The sequence below is a fragment of the Centrocercus urophasianus genome, unplaced genomic scaffold (assembly GCF_019232065.1).
Source record: "Centrocercus urophasianus isolate 14NV4802_14NV808 unplaced genomic scaffold, USGS_Curo_1.0 seq_17, whole genome shotgun sequence".
Classification (NCBI taxonomy): Eukaryota; Metazoa; Chordata; class Aves; order Galliformes; family Phasianidae; genus Centrocercus; species Centrocercus urophasianus.
In genome coordinates, this window is record NW_024884722.1 from 13033328 (window position 1) to 13054305 (window position 20978).

Below are 20978 nucleotides of genomic sequence, written 5' to 3' on the forward strand. Positions count from 1 at the left end.
AAGCTTTCTAGACGGGGGGCGCTCTTGCACCCATCGCTCAGGAAACGACCAAGGAGAGAAGACTTTATAGATACAGTAAGCAGAAGTGTAGATCAGAATGCCGAGGAGGCTGGAAATTAATCTGGCAGTTTTTGTAATTGACTAGATTTCGGCTGAAGCGGTCCCTTGGCATCCTAAGCCCCCGCACCTATTCATCTCCCTGCCAATCATCGCACGCGAGCACAGAGGTTCTGCTACCGCCCCCACGAGGGGCTTCCCCAGCCCCGCACCTCGCTGTGTGCCTTCACCTGCAGCCCCGCCGGCTGCTCCACACCACTGAGGAGCCCCAGAGGCGCTGCGGAGCGCTCAGAGGCGATGCTGAACACTGAAAACAAAGCCTCTCTCCAGTACCTGGGCTTCTGTGCAGGTAACTGCAAAATAGCTGCGGCTGGCATCTGCGGGAGGTGGGACTCGCATCACCCCTTACCCTGCCCCACAGCAGGGCTCTGTGGGACCTAGAAACAGAGCTGTGCTCGTTGCCAGAGACAGCTGCTAGTGGAGAGCTGCTCGACTTGGAGCCTGGACACGATGACGTCTCCCCTGCAAGGGTTTCTATTGCATTACATGATTAATTAGCTGATTAACAAGATGTTGTGGAAGAATCTGTTCTCTGGACACCGGCTCAGGCAACACCATCCTCTGTGCTAATGAAACTCTTCTGCTCCACACAGGCATACACTAATTTAAGCAACAACATGCAAATGAAGAACAGTGCAGTGAGTAATCTGGAGCTTTTAAATGAATTAGCAACGACCTTCTCCAGGCCTTGTCTCCAAGGAGAGAAGAAAAAAACCAGAAAGATAGTTCTGATGGGCTCACAGATGCAGGTTACAGGTGTTGGCTAGCTTGGAAAGCAATTACACATTTTCTCACTATCCCGCCACTTAGGAGATGAAGGGTATCAGGGCAATGAGGCTTTAGCTGCAGCCACACAGCTCCTCTGGCTGAATTTGGATAGGAGGTTCTGCTGGAGCTGCCTGTCCTGTAAGCCAAGGCTGCAAGCTGCCTTCTGGCAGGATCAGAGCAGCAGCACTTGGGCACATCAGTGGCTCAAGGGTCCAAGAGAGACCATGAGCAGTGCAGGATAGAGATAGTTCTCCAGCCAAGGCATAGCAACACCAGTACAACAGCTCCTCAGCTTTTAAAGGGATCTTGGAAAAAAAAGAAAACAACCAAACAAAAAGAAGCAGAGAGCCACAAACTGGATTTGCAGCCTACAGAAAGCAGCCCACGGTAAGAGGCTGAACAAGCACAATCTCTTTAGCTTATTAGGAGACTGAAAAGCGTTGCAATTCCAGCATGTAAGCTACCATGATAGGAAATGACAAAGGACTAAAGGCTTTTTAATACAAAAGAGGAAGAAAGATACATTCACAAATACACGCTCTTTGCATTGTGAGCCATGGGACCTGTATCCTCTATTTGCTACCCTCAGCTCCACTCTTTTCTTCAGCATGCTTTGGCCAAACACCATCTTTTGGGCTCAGCAGAAATAACTGGGTGAAAACAGCTGCTCATCTAACCTGGGCAGCTAAAGACCCAGAATTACTTGCGCTGCTGGGATGTGGTCAGAGCAGAGCAAAGGCTCCATCTCAGCTCTCCCAGGTAAGAGAAAAGCCCAGACACTGAGGTTAACAGCAGCAGTTTTTCAGCCAGAAAAAAACATTGCAGCAAAACTCTTTCTGCCTTGCAGTAAGAGATGGGCAAAGCAGATGCAGAACCAGTGACAGCCACAGGACAGACACCACAGAGGGCTCCTGCTCCAGCTCCTCCGTCCCAGGACCTGCTGCACTGCAGGGGACATGCTGTGTGAGGTGTTTGCAGGAAAGAAACGAGGAGTCCAGGCTGGATATTAACAGGAGATGTTTGTCAATACAGAGCTCATTACATGTTATTTACTTTCACTCACACACACACACACACACACACACCTGGAGCAGTCACCTTACATCACCTTCTTTTAGGCACAGGAGGACAGGGCCAGGAGTCCATAGGGGTACCTTCCTAGGGAGTGTGCCCTCACAAAGTCCCTGTCCCCCTGTGCCTGCACACCTCAGGTTATCACCAGTCCTCAGGCAAGTGCACACAGCATCCACAGCTCCTCAAGGGCGACGGTCCTTCAGCCGGTTCTTGCGCCCAGCCTTGGCCCCACGCTGGGCACCCTTCATCAGGCCCTTGAACTGACCTTGCATTTTTGCCTGCTTCCTGGAGGGAGGAAGGAGCAAGCAGACAGGTTAGTGTGGGTACAAGGCACAGCCCCTGCACAGGCCTGTGCAAAGTGGCTGCAATGAGCAACACAGAGGTGGGCAGGGAGCCCTCAGACCATGAAAAATGGTAACAGTGAACAGGATCAGACCCAGGATATCCCCCATTCCCTACCCCATGCCCTTCCTGCTCAGTCCCACCTTTTGTTGAGTTTAGCTCTGTTCAGGGGGATGTAGGCATAGGGGTCGAGCTGGCCCTTCTTCTTCACATCACCTTTGCCTTTCTGTAGGATATACCAATATTGGATGAGATGCAGCACAAAGGGAAATGTGAGTGTTCCATTCTGGACAGCCCTGGTACACAGTCACATCAAAGGCTATGCTGCAACGGGGTGCCAGCTGTGCATGTGGCTCCCAGGGCCGATCTCCCACCCAAGTGATGCCACAGCACCAAGCACATGTGAGGTGAGCAGGAACTGCCAGGCAGGTTGGAAATATTAACGAGTACTGAGCATTGGGCAACTCCTTTTGGAGCACAGCGCTTCCTTGCCCCCAAGACCAGCAGAAATCCTGCCCCAGCAGAGCCAAGACATCTCTCCTCAAAACTCTGCCACCTCTTGGGCTCTCACCTTGGATCTGTACTCTGCACCAAAGGCTGGCTTCTTGTCCAGTGGCCGGTGGATCCCAGAGCCTCCAGCTAGAAAAGAGTAAGTATTGGAAAGGGGGGTCAAGGCCAGGCTTCTCCTCCCCACCTGCCATACTGGGGGAGCTGTTCCTGTTTCTGCCTCCAGCTCTTAGGTGTGAGGACAGGAGAGCAGCATGAAAGTGCAATAACTTTACACAAGCAAGGAACTTAGAGCCAGCTGCCTTGGAGCAGCCCAGCCTGTTCTGGCACCCGCAGAGTGGGCACAGACATGACATGCAATTACCTCTGTACTGAGAGTAGGTCCCAGTCTCTGGTTCATCATCATCTGGCTCTTCTCTGAACCGACGCTTCTGACTTTTCTTCTGCAGAAAAAAGATACGGGGTCACTGCAGCTAGCTTGTCCTTACAGTGCTGTCCTTCCATGGGCCCATGACTTCCTGCTTCTTTCCATGGGACCCAGAGACCTTCCACACCCACCACACATCCTCTGCCCCATTGCAGCCTCCTGCCCCACTCTAAGCAGCTCCTAGGCAGTCACAGCTCAGGCATGCTGTGTTTCCCCTGTGCCCCACACTCACACTGCGAAGGCCCACTTCTTGCAGCACATCTGCCACTTCCTCGTCCACTCCTGGGGCACAGGACAAAGGAGTCAGTGCATACGTACAGATGGGCAGGAAGAAAACCATACCATGATTCAGAGCAAGTCCAGTTAGACAGTACCTTTGGCTTCATCATTGTCCACCTCTTCCTCCTCATCGTGGATGATCAGGCGCCCATCCTCAGACACCTGGAAGTCGTGCTTCACTCCTCTGGACCTCTTCAGGCTTGGCTCAGTGGCTACGCACAGAGATGAGTCAGGGCCTGGGGAAGGACCCACTCCCCAGTCAGCTGTACCCCACTACAAAGGTTCTGTTGCTCACTCAGCACTCGCTGGGACACATTGGGATCCAGGAAGTTGAGAGGCTCATCCTCTTCCCCTTCTTTCAGCCACGCTTGGCCCTTCTGCCGTGCTTGTTTCTTCCGCACCTTGCCCCGTTGCCGTTCCTCCTCTTCCTCCTCCTCCTCTGAGTCTGCCAGGATCTCCTCCATGCTGGGCACAAGGAAGAAAGCACAATGCAGGCAGAGCAAAGCAGAGATGCAAGCCCCAGCCTGCCCACAGCATCGTATGTCAATCCCAGTGATGCCATCAGCATCTCTACGGGTGTCACCCAAGCAGATCCAGCACCAGGCCCTCTGCTGAGGCTTCACCCCAGCCCATCTCTACCTGTCTCCTCTGGGCTGGGCTGGTGCTTCCTCCTCCTCTGTCTCTGCAGCTGCTTGCCTCAGGGCACGCTGCTTGCGGCTGCGAGCTTCAGCCTTGCGGATATTCACCAGAACCTTGTGGAACTCAGCTGGCAGCAGTCCCTGCACCAGCTCGAAGCTGAGGGGACAAAAAGCATTTAGTTCCTGCAGAGCAGTGCAGGAAACTCCCACAGCGCTCAGCACTGCTCCCAGCAGCCCCGGCTCACCCGAATTTGCGGATGAATCTGGTGAAGAGGTTTCTCAGCTTCATGCGGAAGTGGCGCCTCATGTCATCTGAAAGGCTGCCTATGGCCTCCAGCTGCCAGCACAGACAGACTTCTGAGGTCAGAGACCCCTGTCCTGAACACCTGGTCCCTCACCCTTCTCTGCACCCCTCTTGCCACCTCCCTGCATCGCTCACACCTATCCTACAGCAGCTCAGCTGCGCCCTCCCGCCCCGTGCGGTGCTCTCACCATAGTCTGGATGTGCTTGGCCAGCAGTGTGGTGTCAACCAGCAGCAGCACGACTTTAAGGAAGCCCAGAGCTGCCTTCACCACATCACGTGTGCGAGAGCCCAGCAGCAGGCAGATGTTCTGCAGCAGCTGCTCCACCACGCTCAGCTCCATGTAATCTGCAATGCAGCAGTGCTCAGTGTGCACTGGCGGGCACAGTCCTGTCCTGTTGCCTGGCACTGCTGTGCCCCCATACTCTGTCCTTGCAGCTGTAGCTTACCTTTGAACTCAAAGAACAGGCGTGTGAGTGCCAGCACTGTGCAGCTGATCATGGTGACCGAACCTGTCAGCCCCGCGTAGACCAAGAGCAGGAACCGCTCCATAGCCTCTGCAAGAGGAGACAGCTCAGGACGTGGGGCAAGCATAGGTCTGACCCCCTGGATGAGAGCAGTGGTGGGGCTGAGCAATAGCTGCTTACCTTGGGGAGTGGGCCCAAAGCGGATGAAAGCATGTCCCATCTCCACCAGCAGCATGAAGGCATTCTTACGGGCTCCCACCGACACCTCCTTGGTGCACAGGATGACCTGGAGGCACAAAGCATGTCACAACCCCACGGTCACCCAAGTGTGCACCCAAGTCCCACACTCACCTCTGGAACCAGGGCAGTGATGAAGGGCTCATGCTCAGCTGAGAGCTGCTTTACAATGTGGAACAGGCACTTCAGCCGGGGCTGAGGAGAGAAAGAGCCCAGCACAGTCAGATACAGGGACACAGCCCTATCCCCTTCCCACAGCAGCCCTCGCTCTCACCCTCTTGGCTGGGGACGCTGCGCTCTTGAGTGAATCCAGCAGCACTGCCTGCAAGTCTTCCAGGTGTGAGTGGACAAAGGCCTGGCACGGGGCATGCGGGGCAGCACATACTTCCTCCAGCACACGGTATGCCTTCTTCTGCATGCTGTGGTCCTTGCTCTGCACGGACAAGCAGTGACACTGCCGTCAGGATGGCCTTTGGCACAGTGAGAGGCCTCGCTGTGCTGCTGAGGCTGGGAGCAAACTGACCTGGAGGGAAGGCTGGATAGTCTGGTACAGGGAGCCTAGGGCCTGCTCACTGGCATAGGGAGACATTGCCACAACCAGGTCCAGAATGGAGAGCCTGCAGCACAGAGGAATAAGGAGGGAGATAAGCACAGGACCATCAACACTCCCCAACCAAGCTTAGGACTCTGCCTAAGAGCTCTGTTTGATGCATGAGAATGACGTATCCTACAGGAGACAGCCTGAGCGCTGCTCAGTAGGAGGGACCCAACAGATTCACCCTTCAGTATCAACCCCTGGGTGTTACCTGGCAAACTCTGTGCTCTCAGGACTGGTCAGTTTCTCACTGGCTTTCTGCAGGAACCCACACACCATCTGCAGGGCAGGCACAGAGTCAGTCATGCAGCCCCTCCTGTGCCTATGCACACCTGGAATCAAGCTGCAGGCTCTCCAGCTGGCTCAGCAAGACCTTCCAGTGCCAGAAGAAAATGGCTATGGCCAGCAGCCTGCCCCATATCCCCAGATACTCACCTGTGGGTCCGTGATGGTCAGATAGGCACGCACTGTGTCCAGCACAGAGCGCCGTTGACCACTGCTGCCCCCATCCTCCTCAGGTTGGCTATACACGTTGAATAGGATGGGCAGGAAATTTTTGGCAAAACGACCCACTTCTGCTCGCTCTGCATCTGGAGAAAGAAGGACAAGGGTGTGCGCATCAGCATCACAACACACATCTGCCCTCACTGGGTCACTGTTGGGAACAGGGACGGTCCCCCTTGCCATGGCAATGTCTGTGCCCAACCTGTCCCACAGCCGTGGTGGATGAGGGTGCGTAGGGCCTGGCACACGGTGGGGCGGAGGTCCGGGCGCTCGCTAATGGCCATGCCCAGGGTGCGTGCCAGCCCCTTGAAAGCCTCCACCACGTCTGTGGGGCGGGTGCAGAAGCCAGGCAGCAGGGTCCAGACCTGGAAGCAAAGGAGTCAGTGGAAGACCATCATCCCTCAGCCAGGACTCAGGCTAGCACTGCAGGTAGGCAGTGGTGGGGGCGGCAGGCACTCTGTTACCTGCCACTGCAGTGTGTCATAGATCTTGGATTCAAGGCTCTTCCCAGCTTGGGCAAACTCCAAGGCTGCAAAAGAGGAGGGGGAAATGAACAGAACAGTGGAGGTGGCTCTGCCCTGAGTGGAGCTCCTGCAGAGCACCCAACACTGCGTACCCAGAGCCCCGCCATCCACTGCTCCTCACCTCTGCTCTTCAGAGTGGCTGCCAAGGGCAGGAAGTAGCTGGTGAAGAAGCCAAGCCGTGTGCCCTGCACGTAGTCCCGCAGCACAGGCAGCAGCCAGCTGCGGGGGAAATCCAGAGTCTCCCTGCGGAGGGAGAAGGTCAAGGGAGCATCAGACTTTAGGCATGGGGCACAGCCCCAGAGCTGGGCACAGTGAGACTCCAGGCAGCCATCATAGCAGCTGAGGCCGGGAACTACACAAGGTGCCTGCTGTGATCAAGCAGACAGGCCCCAGCTGACAGAAGAAAATTCCTCTGCTAAAGATAAGCATCTGCTACCGGTGGACCCCCCAGACCAACCCAGGGTCATGCTCACTCCTTGCCGTCGATCTGCAGGGGAACAGCTTCCAGCAGCACCTCAGGGCCCATGGCACCAACAGCAGCCCCCACCGCCTGATCCACCTCAGTGGTGTAGGGGAAGTGTGGAGAGAGGCGCAGGTCACACAAGGACTGCAGGCACTGTGGGGACAAGCAGGAGGCTGAGCAAGGAGCCACCAGAGCGTACTGGCCCTGAAGACTCCCCGTCTGGCTCACCTTCTTCATGATGGGATGGCACTGCTTCCCACACACCTCGAAGAAAACCTCCAGTACTTGCAGCACGCCATCCCAAGCAGCATGGAAACGGTATGTCAGGCCTTCCTCCACCGACCTGACAAGGAGAGATTGGTGGTGACAAGGACCGAGCTGGGCCCATGGTGACAGCCTCTCCCACCCACCACCGTTCCTCACCTGAACATCTTGCAAAGGTAGGAACCAGGGGCTGGAGCAGATGCAGAGACATTGCCTAGTTCATCCATGTGGGGAGCAATGCACTCATTCAGGAGGGTCTGCAAACATGGAAATAGTTGGGTGCTGAGCTGTGCATGTGCCAGCCCAGGGCAGGACAGACGACTAAGACCCAACACAGAGCAGCCTCAAGTGCCCAGGCAGATCCCAGATCCCAGCCTGGCCACAAGGACCTAGGCAGTGCGCACTTGGTACCTCAAGGGTCTGTGCTGCAGCTGCCACCACCTGCGAGTGTGGGGACAGGAAGCAATTCATGGTGGTCGAGAAGAGACGGGGCAGGTGAGCCCAGCACAGGTCCTTCTGCAGTCTGGAGAAGAGAGAGAAGAATGGTGAGAGATGGAGCTCGGTCTTCCCTCTGCCCAGTGCCAGCCTCTCCCCACCTGCCCAGGTTGACGTGTGCCCTCTCCATGGTGGACAGCCAGGTGAGCAGCGGCTGCAGGTCACTGGCATTGGGCACGTAGTCATACAGTGCCTAGGGTTGGGAGCAAAGTGGTGTTGGGAACAGTGGTGCCAGTAGCCCCATCCCTCCCTATCTGTTCCCGCACTCACGGTGATGATCTGGGCATTGAGCTCAGCTGGCAGGCAGGACGTGCTGGGCTGGGCACTGAATAGGCTATGGAAGGCCTGCATGGCACATGCTGTCACCAACTGCAAGGACACGTTGTCAGAAGAAACTGAACCTCCGTGCTTCACGCTCCTACCCCCAAGCATGCTCTGCCCAACCCACAGGGACACCCCATCTCCACTGGGGCTTCCCATCTATGCCCCCCTTTTCTACAGTAGCCAACCAGCCAGCTCTGATTGGGATGCTCTGATTTCAGGTCCTGCAGATTCCCAGTAAGGCAGCCTGATGCCTGCCAGAGCTGAGGTAGAGGCACTGGCACAGGCGCTGTGTGCAGGGACGCAAGGGAACTGACCACATGGCTGAGAGTCATGACTCTGAGCAGGGTCTCACAGCATGTCTTCAGCACAGCTGCAGGGAAGCAGGGCAGCAGGTCCCGCAGGAGGGCCAGCATGTGCAGTGTGGTGGTAGCCTCCTTGGTGCCTGGTGGAGCAGAGCAGCACCCACACTTGTAACAACAGCCTTGGGCAGAGACCCCATGTCAGAGCTGGGGTGAACTGAAGCCCCGCTCTGGGAAGAAGGGAACAACAGAAAGATGGCTAAGGGCTCTCCTAAACTCTTGCAAAACCTCTCGCCCTCTTGTCCCTACCCACCTCCAGCTTTTTCAATCTCCTGCACGCAGAACTTGGCACTGGAGGGTGCCGCAGGATGGTGCTCAGGAGCCTCATCTCCAAACATGAACTCGCTCCCCCTCAGGACGGAGCACACACCATGCTGAGCTGCTTTCCGAACCTGGAGGTGGGTGAATACAGGGGCATAGAAACCATGGGCACAGAGAGCACAGCCAGCTCCAGAACCAAGCCATGGAGCAACACCTACGAGGTGCTGAGAACCCACCTTGGGTTTGGTGTGAACACAGAAGCTCAGCAAGCCATGGTAGACCTGGAGGGTGACAGGGTAGCTCCACGCTGCCAAATCCTGTTTTCGCAGCAGTGTGGCCAGGCATGAGAGGACCTACAAAGAGACAGCAAGGATATTGGTATTACCTTACAGAGACCACCCTGAATGCGCCAGAGAGCCTGCCCTTCTCTGCAACTCACCCATCGCAGTGCAGAGGTGGAGCTGCTGCAGGCCTGTGAGGATATGATACTCATGAAGGCTTTTGAAGCATCTGAGAACTTCTTTATGAGTACTGGACTGGGAACTCTGTGGGGAGAAAGGGCAAAGAGCAGGCAATCACATAGGGATTGGCACTCCCAGTCCACCTCTGAGACTGTGCCAGACCCCATCCTGCCGTGGCAGCTCTACCCACTCCAGTCAGCAGCTCACCGCTTCAAGACAAGGTTAAGCAAGTATGCAACAGCAGCCACTGATTCAGGGGAATTCACTGCCTCCAGTGTGGTCATCTGGGGAAAAAAGGAGGGGTTTGCAGCAGGCCAGCCTTTCCCAAAGTTTTGGGGAAGGGGATAGAGAAACAAAGGGCAACTTGACAGTGTCTCTTCTAGGGGATGCCCAAAGCCTCCAACACGAGCATAGCACCCCTGGGAGCTCCCATCAAACCCAGTGGTGGTCACTCACCAGTGCAGCAAAGTACTCAGTCTCAGTCTCTTTGCCTCCTTGTGAGCGGATCACATCTGTCACAGCTGCCAGCACAGCACAGATCTGCCACAACAGCAAGCGGAGCCGTCAGCACCCTTGGATTCTTGCTCAGGATGGGAGCTATGCCCAGGACCCCACACCCAGCCCCACTCTCCCTGGTACCTCTCTGTGTGCAGCGGAGTTGGACTCCCAGAAGCGTTGCACCTTGCTGAAGGTAACATTGGTGCAGTCGCTCAGCCCGCTCAGGAAGGTGCCGGAGGACTTCTGGGTGGCAGCCTCCCCAGCATCACCCTCCTCCATGGGCAACTGAGAGCTGTCAGTTGGCCGCTCCACACGCAGGGATCCTGACTGCAACTCATTGTGCAGCTTCACCGCATCCACCGTCAGATTGCTTTTCTCTGCCAGGTGAGCAGACTCGGGGTCAGGCTGTCCCACATCCCCACCACCCTCCCCTGCCAGTATGAGACGCGGATGTTGCTTTTGCCATAGGAAAAGCACTGCAACGAGGGGTGCAGAAGAGTGAGGCATTGAGTTTAGGATGAAATTCATTACTCAGAAGGTGGAGAGGCCCAGGCACTGCTGCCCAGATAGCTGTGGGTGCCCCAGTTGGACGGGCCAGAGGCCTTGACACAGCGGATGGCAACCAGTCGACGGCAGGGGTCGGAAACGGGTGGGTTTTAAGGTCTTTTCCAACCCTGCGCCGCCCCCATCGCGTCCCACCCCGGCCCCCAGGCCGCTCACCGGCAGGCCGGCTGTAGAAACGGCTTCGCGCGGCCAGGCGGTGCCGCCGAGTCTCGGGATTGCAGTCGCTGCTGTGTCCCTTCCGCCACCGCCGCAGCTTAGTGGCGGTACCGGCCCGCAGCCTCCCGCACCGCGCCATGCTCGCCCCCGCTCCACGTGCCACCCCGCCCCGCCCCGCCTCGCCTCACTTCCGCTTCCGGCTCCCGCCGCCATTTGCAGTGAGGGCAGCGGCGCCCACGGCGCGGCGCGGTGACGTCACAGCCCGAAGGTCGCGCCGCCCTTCGCTGCCCCGCCATGCGCTACGTGCTCCCTCGCCCACCGCCTCCGTCTGTCTGCGCATGCGCGCCTCGCACTGCCCGGCGCGGGGCGGTGCGGGGTGGGTCAGTCGCGCGCGGCGGCGGCAGCGGGAGGAGCGTGAGAGCTGAGTGCCGGAGCAGCAATGGCCGCACACCGCCTCGTGCTCGTCCGCCACGGCGAGAGCGCCTGGAACCTGGAGAACCGCTTCTGTGGGTGGTACGACGCCGACCTCAGCCCCGCCGGGCAGCACGAGGCGCGGCGCGGAGGAGAGGCCCTGCGAGGTACCGGCGAGCCCTGCGTTGAGCGGGCGGTGGGGCGGGCGGTGGGGCTGCGCCCGCCGGGCCCCGTGGCGGCCATCTCGGGGCGCGGCGGGGACCGGCGGTGCCCGTTATGCAACGGTGCGGCCTCGTGCGGCCTCTGATCCCCCCAATCCTCCCCCCCCCGCCTCCGCAGACGCCGGCTATGAGTTCGATATCTGCTTCACGTCGGTGCAGAAGAGGGCCATCCGCACCCTCTGGAACGTGTTGGACGCCATCGACCAGATGTGGCTGCCCGTGGTGCGGACGTGGCGCCTCAACGAGCGGCACTACGGGGCCCTCACCGGCCTCAACAAGGCCGAGACGGCTGCCAAGCACGGCGAGGCCCAGGTGAAGATCTGGAGGCGTTCCTTCGACGTCCCCCCGCCGCCCATGCAGTCAGACCACCCCTTCTTCAGCACCATCAGCAAGGTAAGGGGCTGCCAGGAGCCCGGGGAGCCTCGTGGCATAGGCCTCCCACGCTGCCCTTCGCTCTCCGGTTGCAGCATCGGTGACAGGGGCTGGACTGAGGCCATCCTGTGCTCTCCCTGCAGAGGATGAATCCCATGGGATGGCACAGAGTCAAGGGGAGATGTTAATCATTAGTCCTGCAGCCAAAGCTTGGGTGTTTGCTCAGCAGCAAGCACCGTGCTATTGCCCTCAGGCAGGGTCGGCAGCTGGAGGCAAATCCCAAAGCACTTTCTCATGGGTGTATAGCTATAAGCCATTTCCACTCCTCAGTCACTGTTCTCAGCACTCAGCCCCTAGTACCACCTTTCTGTTCTGTATGGCTGCTGGTGTAGCCCCTGAGGGGGCTGGGCTGTGATGCAGGTGTGGTGGTGTTACTGCAGGATCGTCGCTACGCTGACCTGACAGAGGACCAGCTGCCCACATGTGAGAGCCTGAAGGACACCATTGCCCGGGCCCTGCCCTTCTGGAATGAGGAAATTGTCCCACAGATCAAGGAGGGCAAGAGAGTCCTTATTGCGGCCCATGGCAACAGCCTGCGGGGGATTGTCAAACACTTGGAAGGTACTGCAGCTCTGCACACTGCTTGGGATCTCCCACTGCTCTGGCTCTACATGAGCAGGGCTTTCCCTTGCCCTCCCTTTGGGTAACCATCCTCTGTTTGCAGGCATGTCAGAAGAAGCCATCATGGAGCTGAACCTGCCCACCGGCATCCCAATTGTGTATGAATTGGACAAGAACCTGAAGCCCATCAAGCCCATGCAGTTCCTAGGAGATGAGGAGACGGTGCGCAAGGCCATGGAGGCTGTCGCTGCTCAGGGCAAAGTCAAGAAATGAGGCAGGTGTGCAGACTAGAAAGTAGATGAGTCCCCTCCGTCCCCACCCCTCTGTGCACACCCCACAGCTGTAGGAACTTGGAGCTGCAGAGCTGGAGCAGGGAGCAGCTCCCCAGGACTAGGCCCCTTCCCTCTGCACCAGGCTCACCTCTGCAGGCAGCCTGGGAGCTGGGGGGTGAGGGGCTGTGTGCACAGGGGTCTGGTGTGAAAGGGAGTCCTTGCTCTGCCAGGCAGCAACTGCAGCCCTATGTTGTGTGTTCCCAGCCCTTGGGGGGATGCTCTCAAGCAATCTTTTGCCATGCCTGGCTTCTCTCGCTTCCCTGGCAGCTCTTGTCACTGTTACTGTAGTTCTGTTGCTTGGTTTAGTTATTCCAGGAGCACAACAGGAGCGGTGGGACGTGGGCAGGAGGGGGCAGCAACCAAGATGGGTGCCTAATCCCCTTGTGGCTGTGTGGCACAAAGACTAGTATGCTTAGATACTAAATGGGTAGTACTGTGGTGCATGCTCCTGTTGTAGTACAGCACCCAGTAGTAGTACTTGCAAACCCTGACCCAGCTCTACCAGCCAATGCTTTAACTTATTGCTTTTGGACAAAGGAAGGAGCGTGTTGTCTGGGAATTTGTATTTGCCATGTGCTTCCTACAGCCAAAGCCAACCCTAGTCCTGCCTCATGGAGGTGGTGTAGATGCCATTGTGCCCCCAACCCACAAACACGTACTTGGCACTGTCACTGTAGCCTCCCCCACTGCTGCTGTAGTGAGCCTGGGCTTGCACTGGGTCAAACTAACTGTCCAGCAGTACCAGTTGTCTTGTTCCAGTTCAATAAAATATTAATATGCAATAATTAATGCCTGTGTTTTTCTGTGCCACTGCGCCGTGTGCTCCTGGGCCACATGGAGCTCCCACTTTGCCTACTGCCTTCTTTCCTGTGCTACCACGTGTTTGTGATGCAGAAGTTGCTGCTGACTTGTGGGTGCAGGAAGTGCTTGGGCTCTGCACAGCAAAGCACAGTTCTGCAATCCTTGCTGCTGAAGAGTGATTCACTGCGACTCATCCGTGGTTTACTGCCTCTGGCGTGTGCCACTCCCTTTGCCTAATGCAGGGCGTGTTTGACCTGAGGTGATAAGCGGCCTTGGAGAGGAGTGCAGCAGCCGCAGCCTGTGCTGAGTAGCACTAGCCTCAAAGCCCTTCACTGTTCCCCTTCCCCAGCCTCAGGCTGGGAACATGCTTCCTCACCCCTGCACTGCTCTCTGAAACAGCCCCATCCAGCAGCTCCAGAGCAATCCGTATGGGCAGTAACTGAGCAGAACACAGAGCTCTCAAAAAAGAAAAAAACATTTATTACCTACAGCACAAATACAAAATCCATCCTGCTGTTCCAGTCTCTCAAGTGTGGAGCTGCATGGAAGCTGCTGGACCCCACCACAGCGGCCCTCCCTCCTGGGGTCCCCGTGCCCCTGAGGGGGCTGCTAGGTCTGCAGGAACTGCGGCTGCACGCGGGCCACCTTACGGAAGTCCTTGGTGTGTGTCTGTGGGCACTGCATCTCACACCAGCTGATAGGAACCATCTGCACCCCTGCAGGCACCCCCAGTCAGCAGGTTTCCTTCCTGCTTACTTTTTTTTCACATTTCCCATCCCCAGCAGTGCAAGGCCTCCTCTTGGGCCCCCCAAGGCTCAGCAGTGGGAGGAAAGAAGGAGGGTGTTTGCTCCCCAAGCTGCATCAGCTGCTCCCCACACAGAGAAGGGGTGATTCCTACCTGCCTCGCTGCGTGCCACTACCACACCCAGCTCATTCTCTGCTGTGCTCAGCAGGTAGTTGGACTGTGCATCCCCCAGTGAGATCTGGTTGGGTGCGGGTTAAGAGAAAAACTCTCTAACCAGTACAAACCCTCCAGGCCTGTGGGCCTGCCCAGCGTGATGGGAAAGGATACAACTTTGGCTAGAACTATGTCACCAGGGCGAAAACTCTTGTAGACTTCTACCTGTGTGGGAAGGAAGGGACAGGAGTGCATGGAGAATGCAGGTATTTCTTAATAGTCACTACAGGCAGCAGAAGGATGAGAGCTGGAGAGGTGGAAGCTGCAATGGCACTGAACCCAGCAATGCCCTGCTGACCTTATCCTTCTCAGTGGCTCGAATGTCTTCCCTCCTGGAAAAGGAGACACAGGAATGTGATACCAGAGAGAGCAAAGAGGAGCTGCCCCAGCCTGTCTGGCCACTGGCCAGACCTCGCTAGATGTCTCCAGGCAGCTGCCCTCACCCAACTGGCCAGCGCCAGGCAGGCAGCCCGCCCTGAGCAGCACGCCCCCCTTTTCCTACCGTATGGTGCCGCGAAATGTGGATTTCAGCGGTGTGGAGCCAACATACAGGATGTTCACTTTGGCAAACCGGGAGTTGATGCTGCACACCTGAACAGAGGGACAGCAGGCAGTCAGTGCCTGTGCAGTGCAGGCTGGGCCCGGAGACTTGTTTACTGCTCTGCTGCTCTCTGTCCCCGCCGCTCTGGCCACTGCCCTCCACGTGGAGCTCTGTAAGGAAAGCGCAGAGCCCCGGGCCGCAGGCACGCACAGGGACACGCGAGGGGCCGTCCCACCCCCGGCACCTACCTTGCAGGTCACCACGGCCCCCACGCCGGGCAGCAGCTGCGCCTCCGCGTCCCGCACCACCGACACCACGGGCAGCTGCGAGACACACACAGGCTCAGCTCGGGGCCACCCACGCCCGCCCCGCACCCCCCAGAGCCCCGCTCCGCGCTCACCCCGCCGCCCTCGGCACATTTCTGCAGGCAGCCGGCCAGCGAGGCGAAGATGGAGCCGTGCCGCGCGTAGGTCCCGCTGCCCGCCGAGGCCTCCTCCGTGCTGCACAGCCGCTCGCCTGCGGGACGCTCGCTCAGCACCGGGGCCGTCCGGCCCGGCCTCCCCCAGCAGCACGGCCCCGCACTCACCGGGCACGCAGTACCGAGCCGGCGGAGCCATGTTCCGTGTCGCGCGTGAGTCCACAAAGAGCCCTCCTCCTATTGGCTCTCAGCGGCGGGGCCGCGCTATAAGCGGCATGCCTATTGGCTCATCTTTATCCCTAGGGAGAAGTGGTGGCGCGCTGCCCGCTGGGAGTCGTAGTGTAGCGCTGGGAGACGGCGCTTCCCGGCATGCTTGGTGCGCAGGCGCGGGGCGGCGGGCGCTGCCCGGGGCCGTGAGGGCGGCGCGGGCACCGGGCATGGCGGTGGGCGGCGGGGAGCGGGCGGCAGGTGGGCGTGGGCCCGGGGCCGGGTGCCGCGGGCTGGGTGCCGCAGAGCGGGGGAACTCGGCCCGCAGCGGAGGGCTGGGGAGGCTGCGGCCCGGCCCCGTGGCGATGCGGGCCCCGCGGAGGGGTGCTGCCTGCCCACCGTTGGGCCGCGCTGCCCCTTAGCTGCCGTCGTCCGTCACGGGCGAGGGCATCTCTGAGCCCTGTGTCTCCGGGAGCGGGGGTGGCACGCGGGGTTGGCGAAGCCCACCTCCCCGCTCTAAGGGTGGGCTGGGTGCCGCCGCCAGCCGGCTGCGCGGTGCGTGTGCCTGGAGCAGGGTGCGGCGCTGCTGCTGGTTGCGCTGCGGCGCTGCCGCCTGGCGCTGTGCCGAGGCGAACAGGACCTTGGCAGGATCCCGGGTCGTCCGTGCTGGTTAATATTTATGGCCGTGCCTGCACGGAGGCCCGGGGGCCCCGACCTGGCCGATCGTTTGCCTCATTTCGGAGCCGGCTCCGGTTCCTCCTTGCTCCCAGCACGGCCCTTGAGTGGGATGAGAGGCTCGATGGGAAGACGAGCGCTTGGCTGTGTGTTCCTTTGCTGTCTGAGGGGCGGCACCTCGGCCTGGGGGTGCCTGCGAAGTGTGGCACTGTCCTGGGAGGATCTGGGGGAGGGTGAAGGAGAGGTACTGGGACTTTCAGTGCAGCGCTGTGAGGTTGGGATAGGAGTGGGGTGGCCTCTGCAGCTTGGTCCAGAACCTGAGGCAAAGGGAAGTGGCATCCAGATGCTGCCTTCTAGGTGTGAGGACAGGGCATGTATATTGTGTGGGCTCCCTCATTTCTGAATCAGTTAGGAGAGACTGGTGAGGGGATCCCCCGTGGTTTTTGAGCATTCCCTGCCCTGGAATGGGCTGAGCGCCCCAGGTGCCCGCACCGTCTCTAGTTTCCCCTGAGTCAGACTCTCTATGTCAGTCCCCATCCCCCTCCCCTCTGGGAAAGACGAGATGGGAGCAGGGAGCATCTGAGGTCAGGTGCGGAGGCCTGAGAGCCCCGTGTCCCCCTCTCCATGCGCAGAGCTCAAGAAAGCAGCAACACGGGCTCCAGCTCGGGCTCAGCGCCACCTGCTTCTGCTCTGTGTCCCGTGCAGGGTGAAGGAGAGCCCTGCCTCGCTGTGCAGGCAGGCACCTGGCAAGAGCTGCACCGTCAGCACGCCCAGGAGGGGACGCCCTCCCCGCGGGACGGCGGCAGCAGGGCGGCCTGCCCAAATCCAGCCTCTTCCCTGCAGGTGCATCTCAGCAGGGATGAGAAGCCGGCAGCGGATGTTCGCAGCGGTGATGCGCCTGCTCCTCAAGTGCCTGCGTCTGGGCCGGCGGCGGCGCTTTAAGTTGCTGCGGCAGGCAGGACAGCTGTGGCACTACGGGCGTCTCTGTCTCCGCTCCCTGCTCTACAATTCCTTTACCGACAGCGACGTGGTGCTTGACTCCCTCTTTGAGCCTGTCTACTGGCTGGTGGACCATGTCACCCGCTGGTTTGGTGTGGTGAGTGCCTCCATTGCTAGAGGGGTTTGGGGTAGCGAGCATGCTGCTGGGGACACTGAATCCTAGAGCTTGAGCTGCGCTGCTCCAGGTGGAAGGGAGTGAGGATTCAGCATGGAGCAGGTGCTGCACACTCCACTGACCCAAACTCCTTCTCCTTTAGGTGTTTGTGGCACTGGTGATAGGGTTGACAAGCTCCATCGTGGCCATCGTATACATCTGCCTGCTGCCCCTCATCCTGCAGACATACACACCTGCCTGGATTTGCTGGCATCTTGCCTACGGACACTGGAATCTCATCATGATTGTCTTCCACTACTACAAGGCCATCACCACCTCGCCTGGGCACCCTCCGCAGGTGAGGCTGAGCCTGAGCCTGGGCACCAATGGGCAGTGCAGCCTCTTGCAGCTGGGCACTGGGGACTAAGTACAGCTGACCACTGGAAGCATCCTGTTGGCATCACTGCAGGAGGCGTCCTCCAGACGGGCTGGGAGGGGAGGCAGGTTTGAGGGAGTATGGCTAACACATGGAGAGCAGGGGATGGTGTGGGGTTTGGGAGCACATCCTCTTTTCTGACCTGTGTGCAGGCCAAGAACGATCTCACTGGCGTCTCCATCTGCAGGAAATGCATTGCCCCCAAGCCGGCTCGCACCCATCACTGCAGCATCTGCAACAGGTAATGTTCCCCGGCCTCCCCACCACATCAGGTAGTGCCTCTGCTACCCGGGGTAGGATACTTCTCCCTCCCCACCATAAGCCATGAGAAACGCGCCCCTTCCTCTCTGCTCTGCTGGCTTTTTACCTGCCTCTAGCACAGCATGAAGGACTGAGGGGGCTGGCTGCCCCCTCCCAGACGTGGTGCTTGCAATTCGCACTAACACTTGTGGTGCTCTCCTCCCTCCCAGGTGTGTGCTGAAGATGGACCACCATTGTCGTATCCTTCTGCAGTACTAACTCACTGCACTCTCCTGAGGAGCCAGCCCTGCTTCCTCCTCATCTCCCTGCTCCATTTCTGTCCTGAGTCACTCAGTGCAGGGGAGGGTTCACAGAGCCTGGCTGGGTGTCTTGATCCCCATCGGGTGGGTTTGGACTAGCGACCATCACAGTTACACACCTTTAACCCTAGAGGCAGCCTGGCTCAATAATTGTGTTGGGCACTACAACCACCGCTACTTCTTCTCCTTCTGCCTCTTCATGACCATGGGCTGCATCTACTGCAGCATCAGCGGCTGGGACATGTTCCGGGATGCCTATGCAGCCATTGAGGTGAGTTTGAGTGAGATGGCCCCTCATCTGCTCCAGGAGAGGAAGTGCTGGCATACTCAGAGGCTGCCTGGTCTCCCTAGGCTGAGCTTGCATATCAAAGCTGAACCAGCACTAGCACTGTACTGACTTTGCTTCTCCTCTCCCTCCTCCTGTGAAGTCCCTGCTGCCTTAGCCCTGTGAGGTTTGAGAGGAACGGCCCTTTCCTCTGAGCCATGTAACTGGTGCCCTGTGTTTTCCATCCCCCTAGAGACTGAAACTACTTGAGAAGGAGAGACTGCAGGTGGCCGCCAACCAGGTGGGACATCCCTGCTCCCCAGCTGCTCCAGGCAGCGTGGAGCAGAGCTGCCCTGCAGGCTGAATCCTGCTCTCAAAGTGAAGCCTGAGGCCAGAACCAGCCCCCATGCTTGTCTCATGAGTCACAGAGTTAGGGCTGCCTGGGCAGCTCTGCTACAGGCACAACCTCCGTCAGCTTTGGGTCTGATTTCCCCATGTACCGAGCTTTCAATGGCTTTGGCTGGTGGCAGCAACAGCACTGGGGCCAAGCCACTGTTTGGCATGCTACTCAGGCTCTGCTCTCCTGGGGAAGCTGCAGCGGCAGTATGTAAACACATCTCACCCTGAGCATCATCTCCTGTGTGGTGCAGTGACCTGCTCCCTGAGCTCCAGCACACTGCTTGTCACTCATATGCCAGCTCTCAAGTGGTGTCTGTCTGTCTTGTGGCTGTCTTCAGCTGCCTCCCTCTTGCCCTGGCTGTTGTGTTGGTTCTGATGCCAGTGTTTTCTAACTGCTTGATTCCTTCATCAAAGGAGCACTGCACTACCTGCCTGGCTTTACACTATAAAGCATTCTGGTAACGTGCCCCTCTCTGTCCTTTTTCAGACGTATTACCAGACCCCACCACCCACATTCTCCTTCCGCCAGCGAGCTTTCCACAAGAGTGTGGTCTACCTCTGGGTCCTATGCAGGTAAATGGGGTTACAGAGGCTGGGAGGGTGCTGGGGAAAGCAGTGGGGCCCGCTGCAGCACTGCTGTGCTGTCCCTTGTATGCCACCTTCCCTGGGCTAGACTGCTTTGCTCTAGCACAGACATCCCTGCCCTGCTGGCTCTTGGGCTCCCAAGAACTGATTTCAGCTCCCTGGCACATGGGATTAAAGCCATCAAACCACCTGCACTTGCTCAGGAGAACAGCCTCAGTCCCCCACAGTTATGACACTGGTGAAGACCTATGTGCAACCTGCTGTGGCTTGTCCTCAGCTCAGTAGCACTGGCCCTGGGTGCCCTCACACTGTGGCATGCTGCCCTCATCACCCGTGGAGAAACCAGCATTGAGAGGCACATCAATAAGAAGGAGAGGCAGCGACTGCAGAAGAAAGGCAAGGTAAGCACAGCCCCAGGGTGGGAGGGCCAGCCAGGCAGAGCCAGACTTGATGTGCATCTCTCTGGCCCACAGGTGTTCAGAAACCCCTACAGTTATGGCAGCTGGGATAACTGGAAGGTGTTTCTGGGAGTGGATGTGCCAAGGTAAAGCACAAGGGTGCTGGGACCCAGGAACCAGCTTTACAGGGCTCAGAGGACCCAGAGCAGTTTTTGAGCCCAGTTGTAGTGCAGCCTCCAGCTGCCTCAGCTTTGCCTAGTGGCAAGCTCTGGCTGAGCCTCTGCCAGGAGAGGGAGGCTGTTGTGGCACCTGAGGGCCATGGACTCATGTACCTTACTGGCACATAACAGCCCTGGCTCCACTCTGTGGTGCCATGACTTCAGCTTTTTGCTGCAGGCTTTGCTTCTCTTCCCACAGGCACTGGCTCACCCGTGTCCTGCTGCCCTCTCCTCACTTGCCCCATGGAACAGGCCTGAGCTGGGAGCTGCCTCCCTGCATGACCGAGCAGCGTGCACCGCTCCTGGCCATCTGAGGTCTGGGTGCTGCAGCAGTCCCTCCCTGCTGGCAGGGGAGACACAGGGGACCCACTCCACAACCACGGCTCAGTTTGGCCTAAGTGGCTGGGGGAAGGCAGGTGTGCTGGCACACACCTTTTACCAGAGCCAGAGCTCTAGGAAATGGAACTTTGAGGCCTGGTTGCCTGCTCTATTAGTGCCTCAGTGGCTGCAGGCAGCCCTGGGGAAGGGGGCAAAGCTGCTATTCCTGTCTCAATGAAGGTACTGCCCTCACTGCGCACCAATGTGGGCCAGCACAGAGCCCCATGTGGCTCCGTGACAGGGCAGGGGGCAGAGGATGGCTTACCTGCCCCCTAAACATTCCCCAGGGAGACTTTTTAAGAGCATCCAATAAAGGTGTTTTGTGTTTTTTAAAAAAAACAAGATGTTTGACTCTTCTCCTTGGTGGGAGATACAGCTGGCTGAGGGCAGAGGAAGTCTTATGATTCCGGCTTGCAAGGAGAAGTAAGGACCTGCACCCAGGCCCTTCAGCTGTGGGCACTGG

The 20978-nt window shown here is 58.4% G+C and overlaps 4 protein-coding genes across 7 annotated transcripts; 2 read left to right on the forward strand and 2 right to left on the reverse strand.

Annotated features, from left to right (window-relative positions):
- Positions 1-1121: 1121 nt before the first annotated feature.
- Positions 1122-10765, reverse strand: RRP12 (ribosomal RNA processing 12 homolog). Of its 2 annotated transcripts, XR_006168798.1 has the most exons (35): positions 10627-10765; positions 10048-10283; positions 9865-9948; positions 9616-9692; positions 9387-9492; positions 9184-9300; positions 8940-9078; positions 8642-8769; positions 8274-8372; positions 8105-8196; positions 7920-8031; positions 7668-7765; positions 7473-7587; positions 7255-7397; positions 6903-7024; positions 6722-6786; positions 6460-6622; positions 6189-6343; positions 5965-6032; positions 5682-5775; positions 5433-5591; positions 5273-5353; positions 5102-5207; positions 4904-5011; positions 4645-4802; positions 4398-4489; positions 4154-4309; positions 3810-3979; positions 3610-3726; positions 3468-3517; positions 3173-3251; positions 2873-2940; positions 2445-2527; positions 2092-2244; positions 1122-1884 (listed from the first exon to the last, which is right to left on the reverse strand). XR_006168798.1 is itself a non-coding variant. In XM_042818831.1 (34 exons), exons 1-34 carry the CDS (start codon positions 10763-10765, stop codon positions 2142-2144), a joined length of 3882 nt encoding a protein of 1293 aa, XP_042674765.1. In that variant the 3' UTR covers positions 1886-2141. The 2 variants fall into 2 exon arrangements, 1 of the variants encoding a protein (XP_042674765.1); XM_042818831.1 differs by lacking the exon at positions 1122-1884 and having other exon boundaries at positions 1886-2244.
- A 247-nt stretch (positions 10766-11012) lies between these two features.
- On the forward strand, positions 11013-13368 carry PGAM1 (phosphoglycerate mutase 1). The gene is made up of 4 exons (XM_042818341.1): positions 11013-11204; positions 11377-11651; positions 12071-12251; positions 12355-13368. The coding sequence occupies exons 1-4, from the start codon at positions 11066-11068 to the stop codon at positions 12522-12524; spliced, it is 765 nt and encodes a 254-aa protein (XP_042674275.1). The 5' UTR covers positions 11013-11065; the 3' UTR covers positions 12525-13368.
- Positions 13369-13841: 473 nt separating this feature from the next.
- On the reverse strand, positions 13842-15536 carry EXOSC1 (exosome component 1). Its single transcript, XM_042818456.1, has 8 exons — positions 15470-15536; positions 15284-15399; positions 15132-15206; positions 14845-14933; positions 14641-14674; positions 14457-14507; positions 14283-14367; positions 13842-14100 (listed from the first exon to the last, which is right to left on the reverse strand). Exons 1-8 carry the CDS (start codon positions 15498-15500, stop codon positions 13994-13996), a joined length of 588 nt encoding a protein of 195 aa, XP_042674390.1. The 5' UTR covers positions 15501-15536; the 3' UTR covers positions 13842-13993.
- Positions 15537-15655: 119 nt separating this feature from the next.
- Positions 15656-20848, forward strand: ZDHHC16 (zinc finger DHHC-type palmitoyltransferase 16). Of its 3 annotated transcripts, XM_042818279.1 has the most exons (11): positions 15733-15769; positions 17027-17279; positions 17440-17634; positions 17865-17953; positions 18183-18211; positions 18410-18543; positions 18791-18838; positions 19424-19509; positions 19799-19922; positions 19995-20065; positions 20337-20848. In XM_042818279.1, exons 2-11 carry the CDS (start codon positions 17043-17045, stop codon positions 20449-20451), a joined length of 1128 nt encoding a protein of 375 aa, XP_042674213.1. In that variant the 5' UTR covers positions 15733-15769; positions 17027-17042; the 3' UTR covers positions 20452-20848. The 3 variants fall into 3 exon arrangements, with proteins under 3 accessions (XP_042674212.1, XP_042674213.1, XP_042674211.1); XM_042818278.1 differs by lacking the exon at positions 15733-15769 and adding an exon at positions 15656-15677 and having other exon boundaries at positions 19799-20065; XM_042818277.1 differs by having other exon boundaries at positions 15751-15769; positions 19799-20065.
- Positions 20849-20978: the final 130 nt, after the last annotated feature.

What these genes read in the sequence shown, in the direction of transcription:
- RRP12 (XM_042818831.1), bottom strand. Translation starts at nt 10,765, where the DNA reads ATGGCGCGGTGCGGGAGGCTGCGGGCCGGTACCGCCACTAAGCTGCGG. An exon ending in CTGAGTACTTTGCTGCACTG is followed by an intron (nt 9,693 to 9,864) that starts GTGAGTGACCAC and finishes TTTTTTCCCCAG; the next exon opens with ATGACCACACTGGAGGCAGT. An exon ending in CTGCAGCACAGACCCTTGAG is followed by an intron (nt 7,766 to 7,919) that starts GTACCAAGTGCG and finishes CCATGTTTGCAG; the next exon opens with ACCCTCCTGAATGAGTGCAT.
- PGAM1 (XM_042818341.1), top strand. Translation starts at nt 11,066, where the DNA reads ATGGCCGCACACCGCCTCGTGCTCGTCCGCCACGGCGAGAGCGCCTGG. An exon ending in CGGAGGAGAGGCCCTGCGAG is followed by an intron (nt 11,205 to 11,376) that starts GTACCGGCGAGC and finishes CCGCCTCCGCAG; the next exon opens with ACGCCGGCTATGAGTTCGAT. An exon ending in GATTGTCAAACACTTGGAAG is followed by an intron (nt 12,252 to 12,354) that starts GTACTGCAGCTC and finishes CTCTGTTTGCAG; the next exon opens with GCATGTCAGAAGAAGCCATC.
- EXOSC1 (XM_042818456.1), bottom strand. Translation starts at nt 15,500, where the DNA reads ATGGCTCCGCCGGCTCGGTACTGCGTGCCCG. An exon ending in ACATTTCGCGGCACCATACG is followed by an intron (nt 14,675 to 14,844) that starts GTAGGAAAAGGG and finishes CTCCTTTTCCAG; the next exon opens with GAGGGAAGACATTCGAGCCA. An exon ending in GAGCCACTGAGAAGGATAAG is followed by an intron (nt 14,508 to 14,640) that starts GTCAGCAGGGCA and finishes CTTCCCACACAG; the next exon opens with GTAGAAGTCTACAAGAGTTT.
- ZDHHC16 (XM_042818278.1), top strand. Translation starts at nt 17,043, where the DNA reads ATGAGAAGCCGGCAGCGGATGTTCGCAGCGGTGATGCGCCTGCTCCTC. An exon ending in CGCCTGGGCACCCTCCGCAG is followed by an intron (nt 17,635 to 17,864) that starts GTGAGGCTGAGC and finishes ACCTGTGTGCAG; the next exon opens with GCCAAGAACGATCTCACTGG. An exon ending in TGCAGGTGGCCGCCAACCAG is followed by an intron (nt 18,839 to 19,423) that starts GTGGGACATCCC and finishes GTCCTTTTTCAG; the next exon opens with ACGTATTACCAGACCCCACC.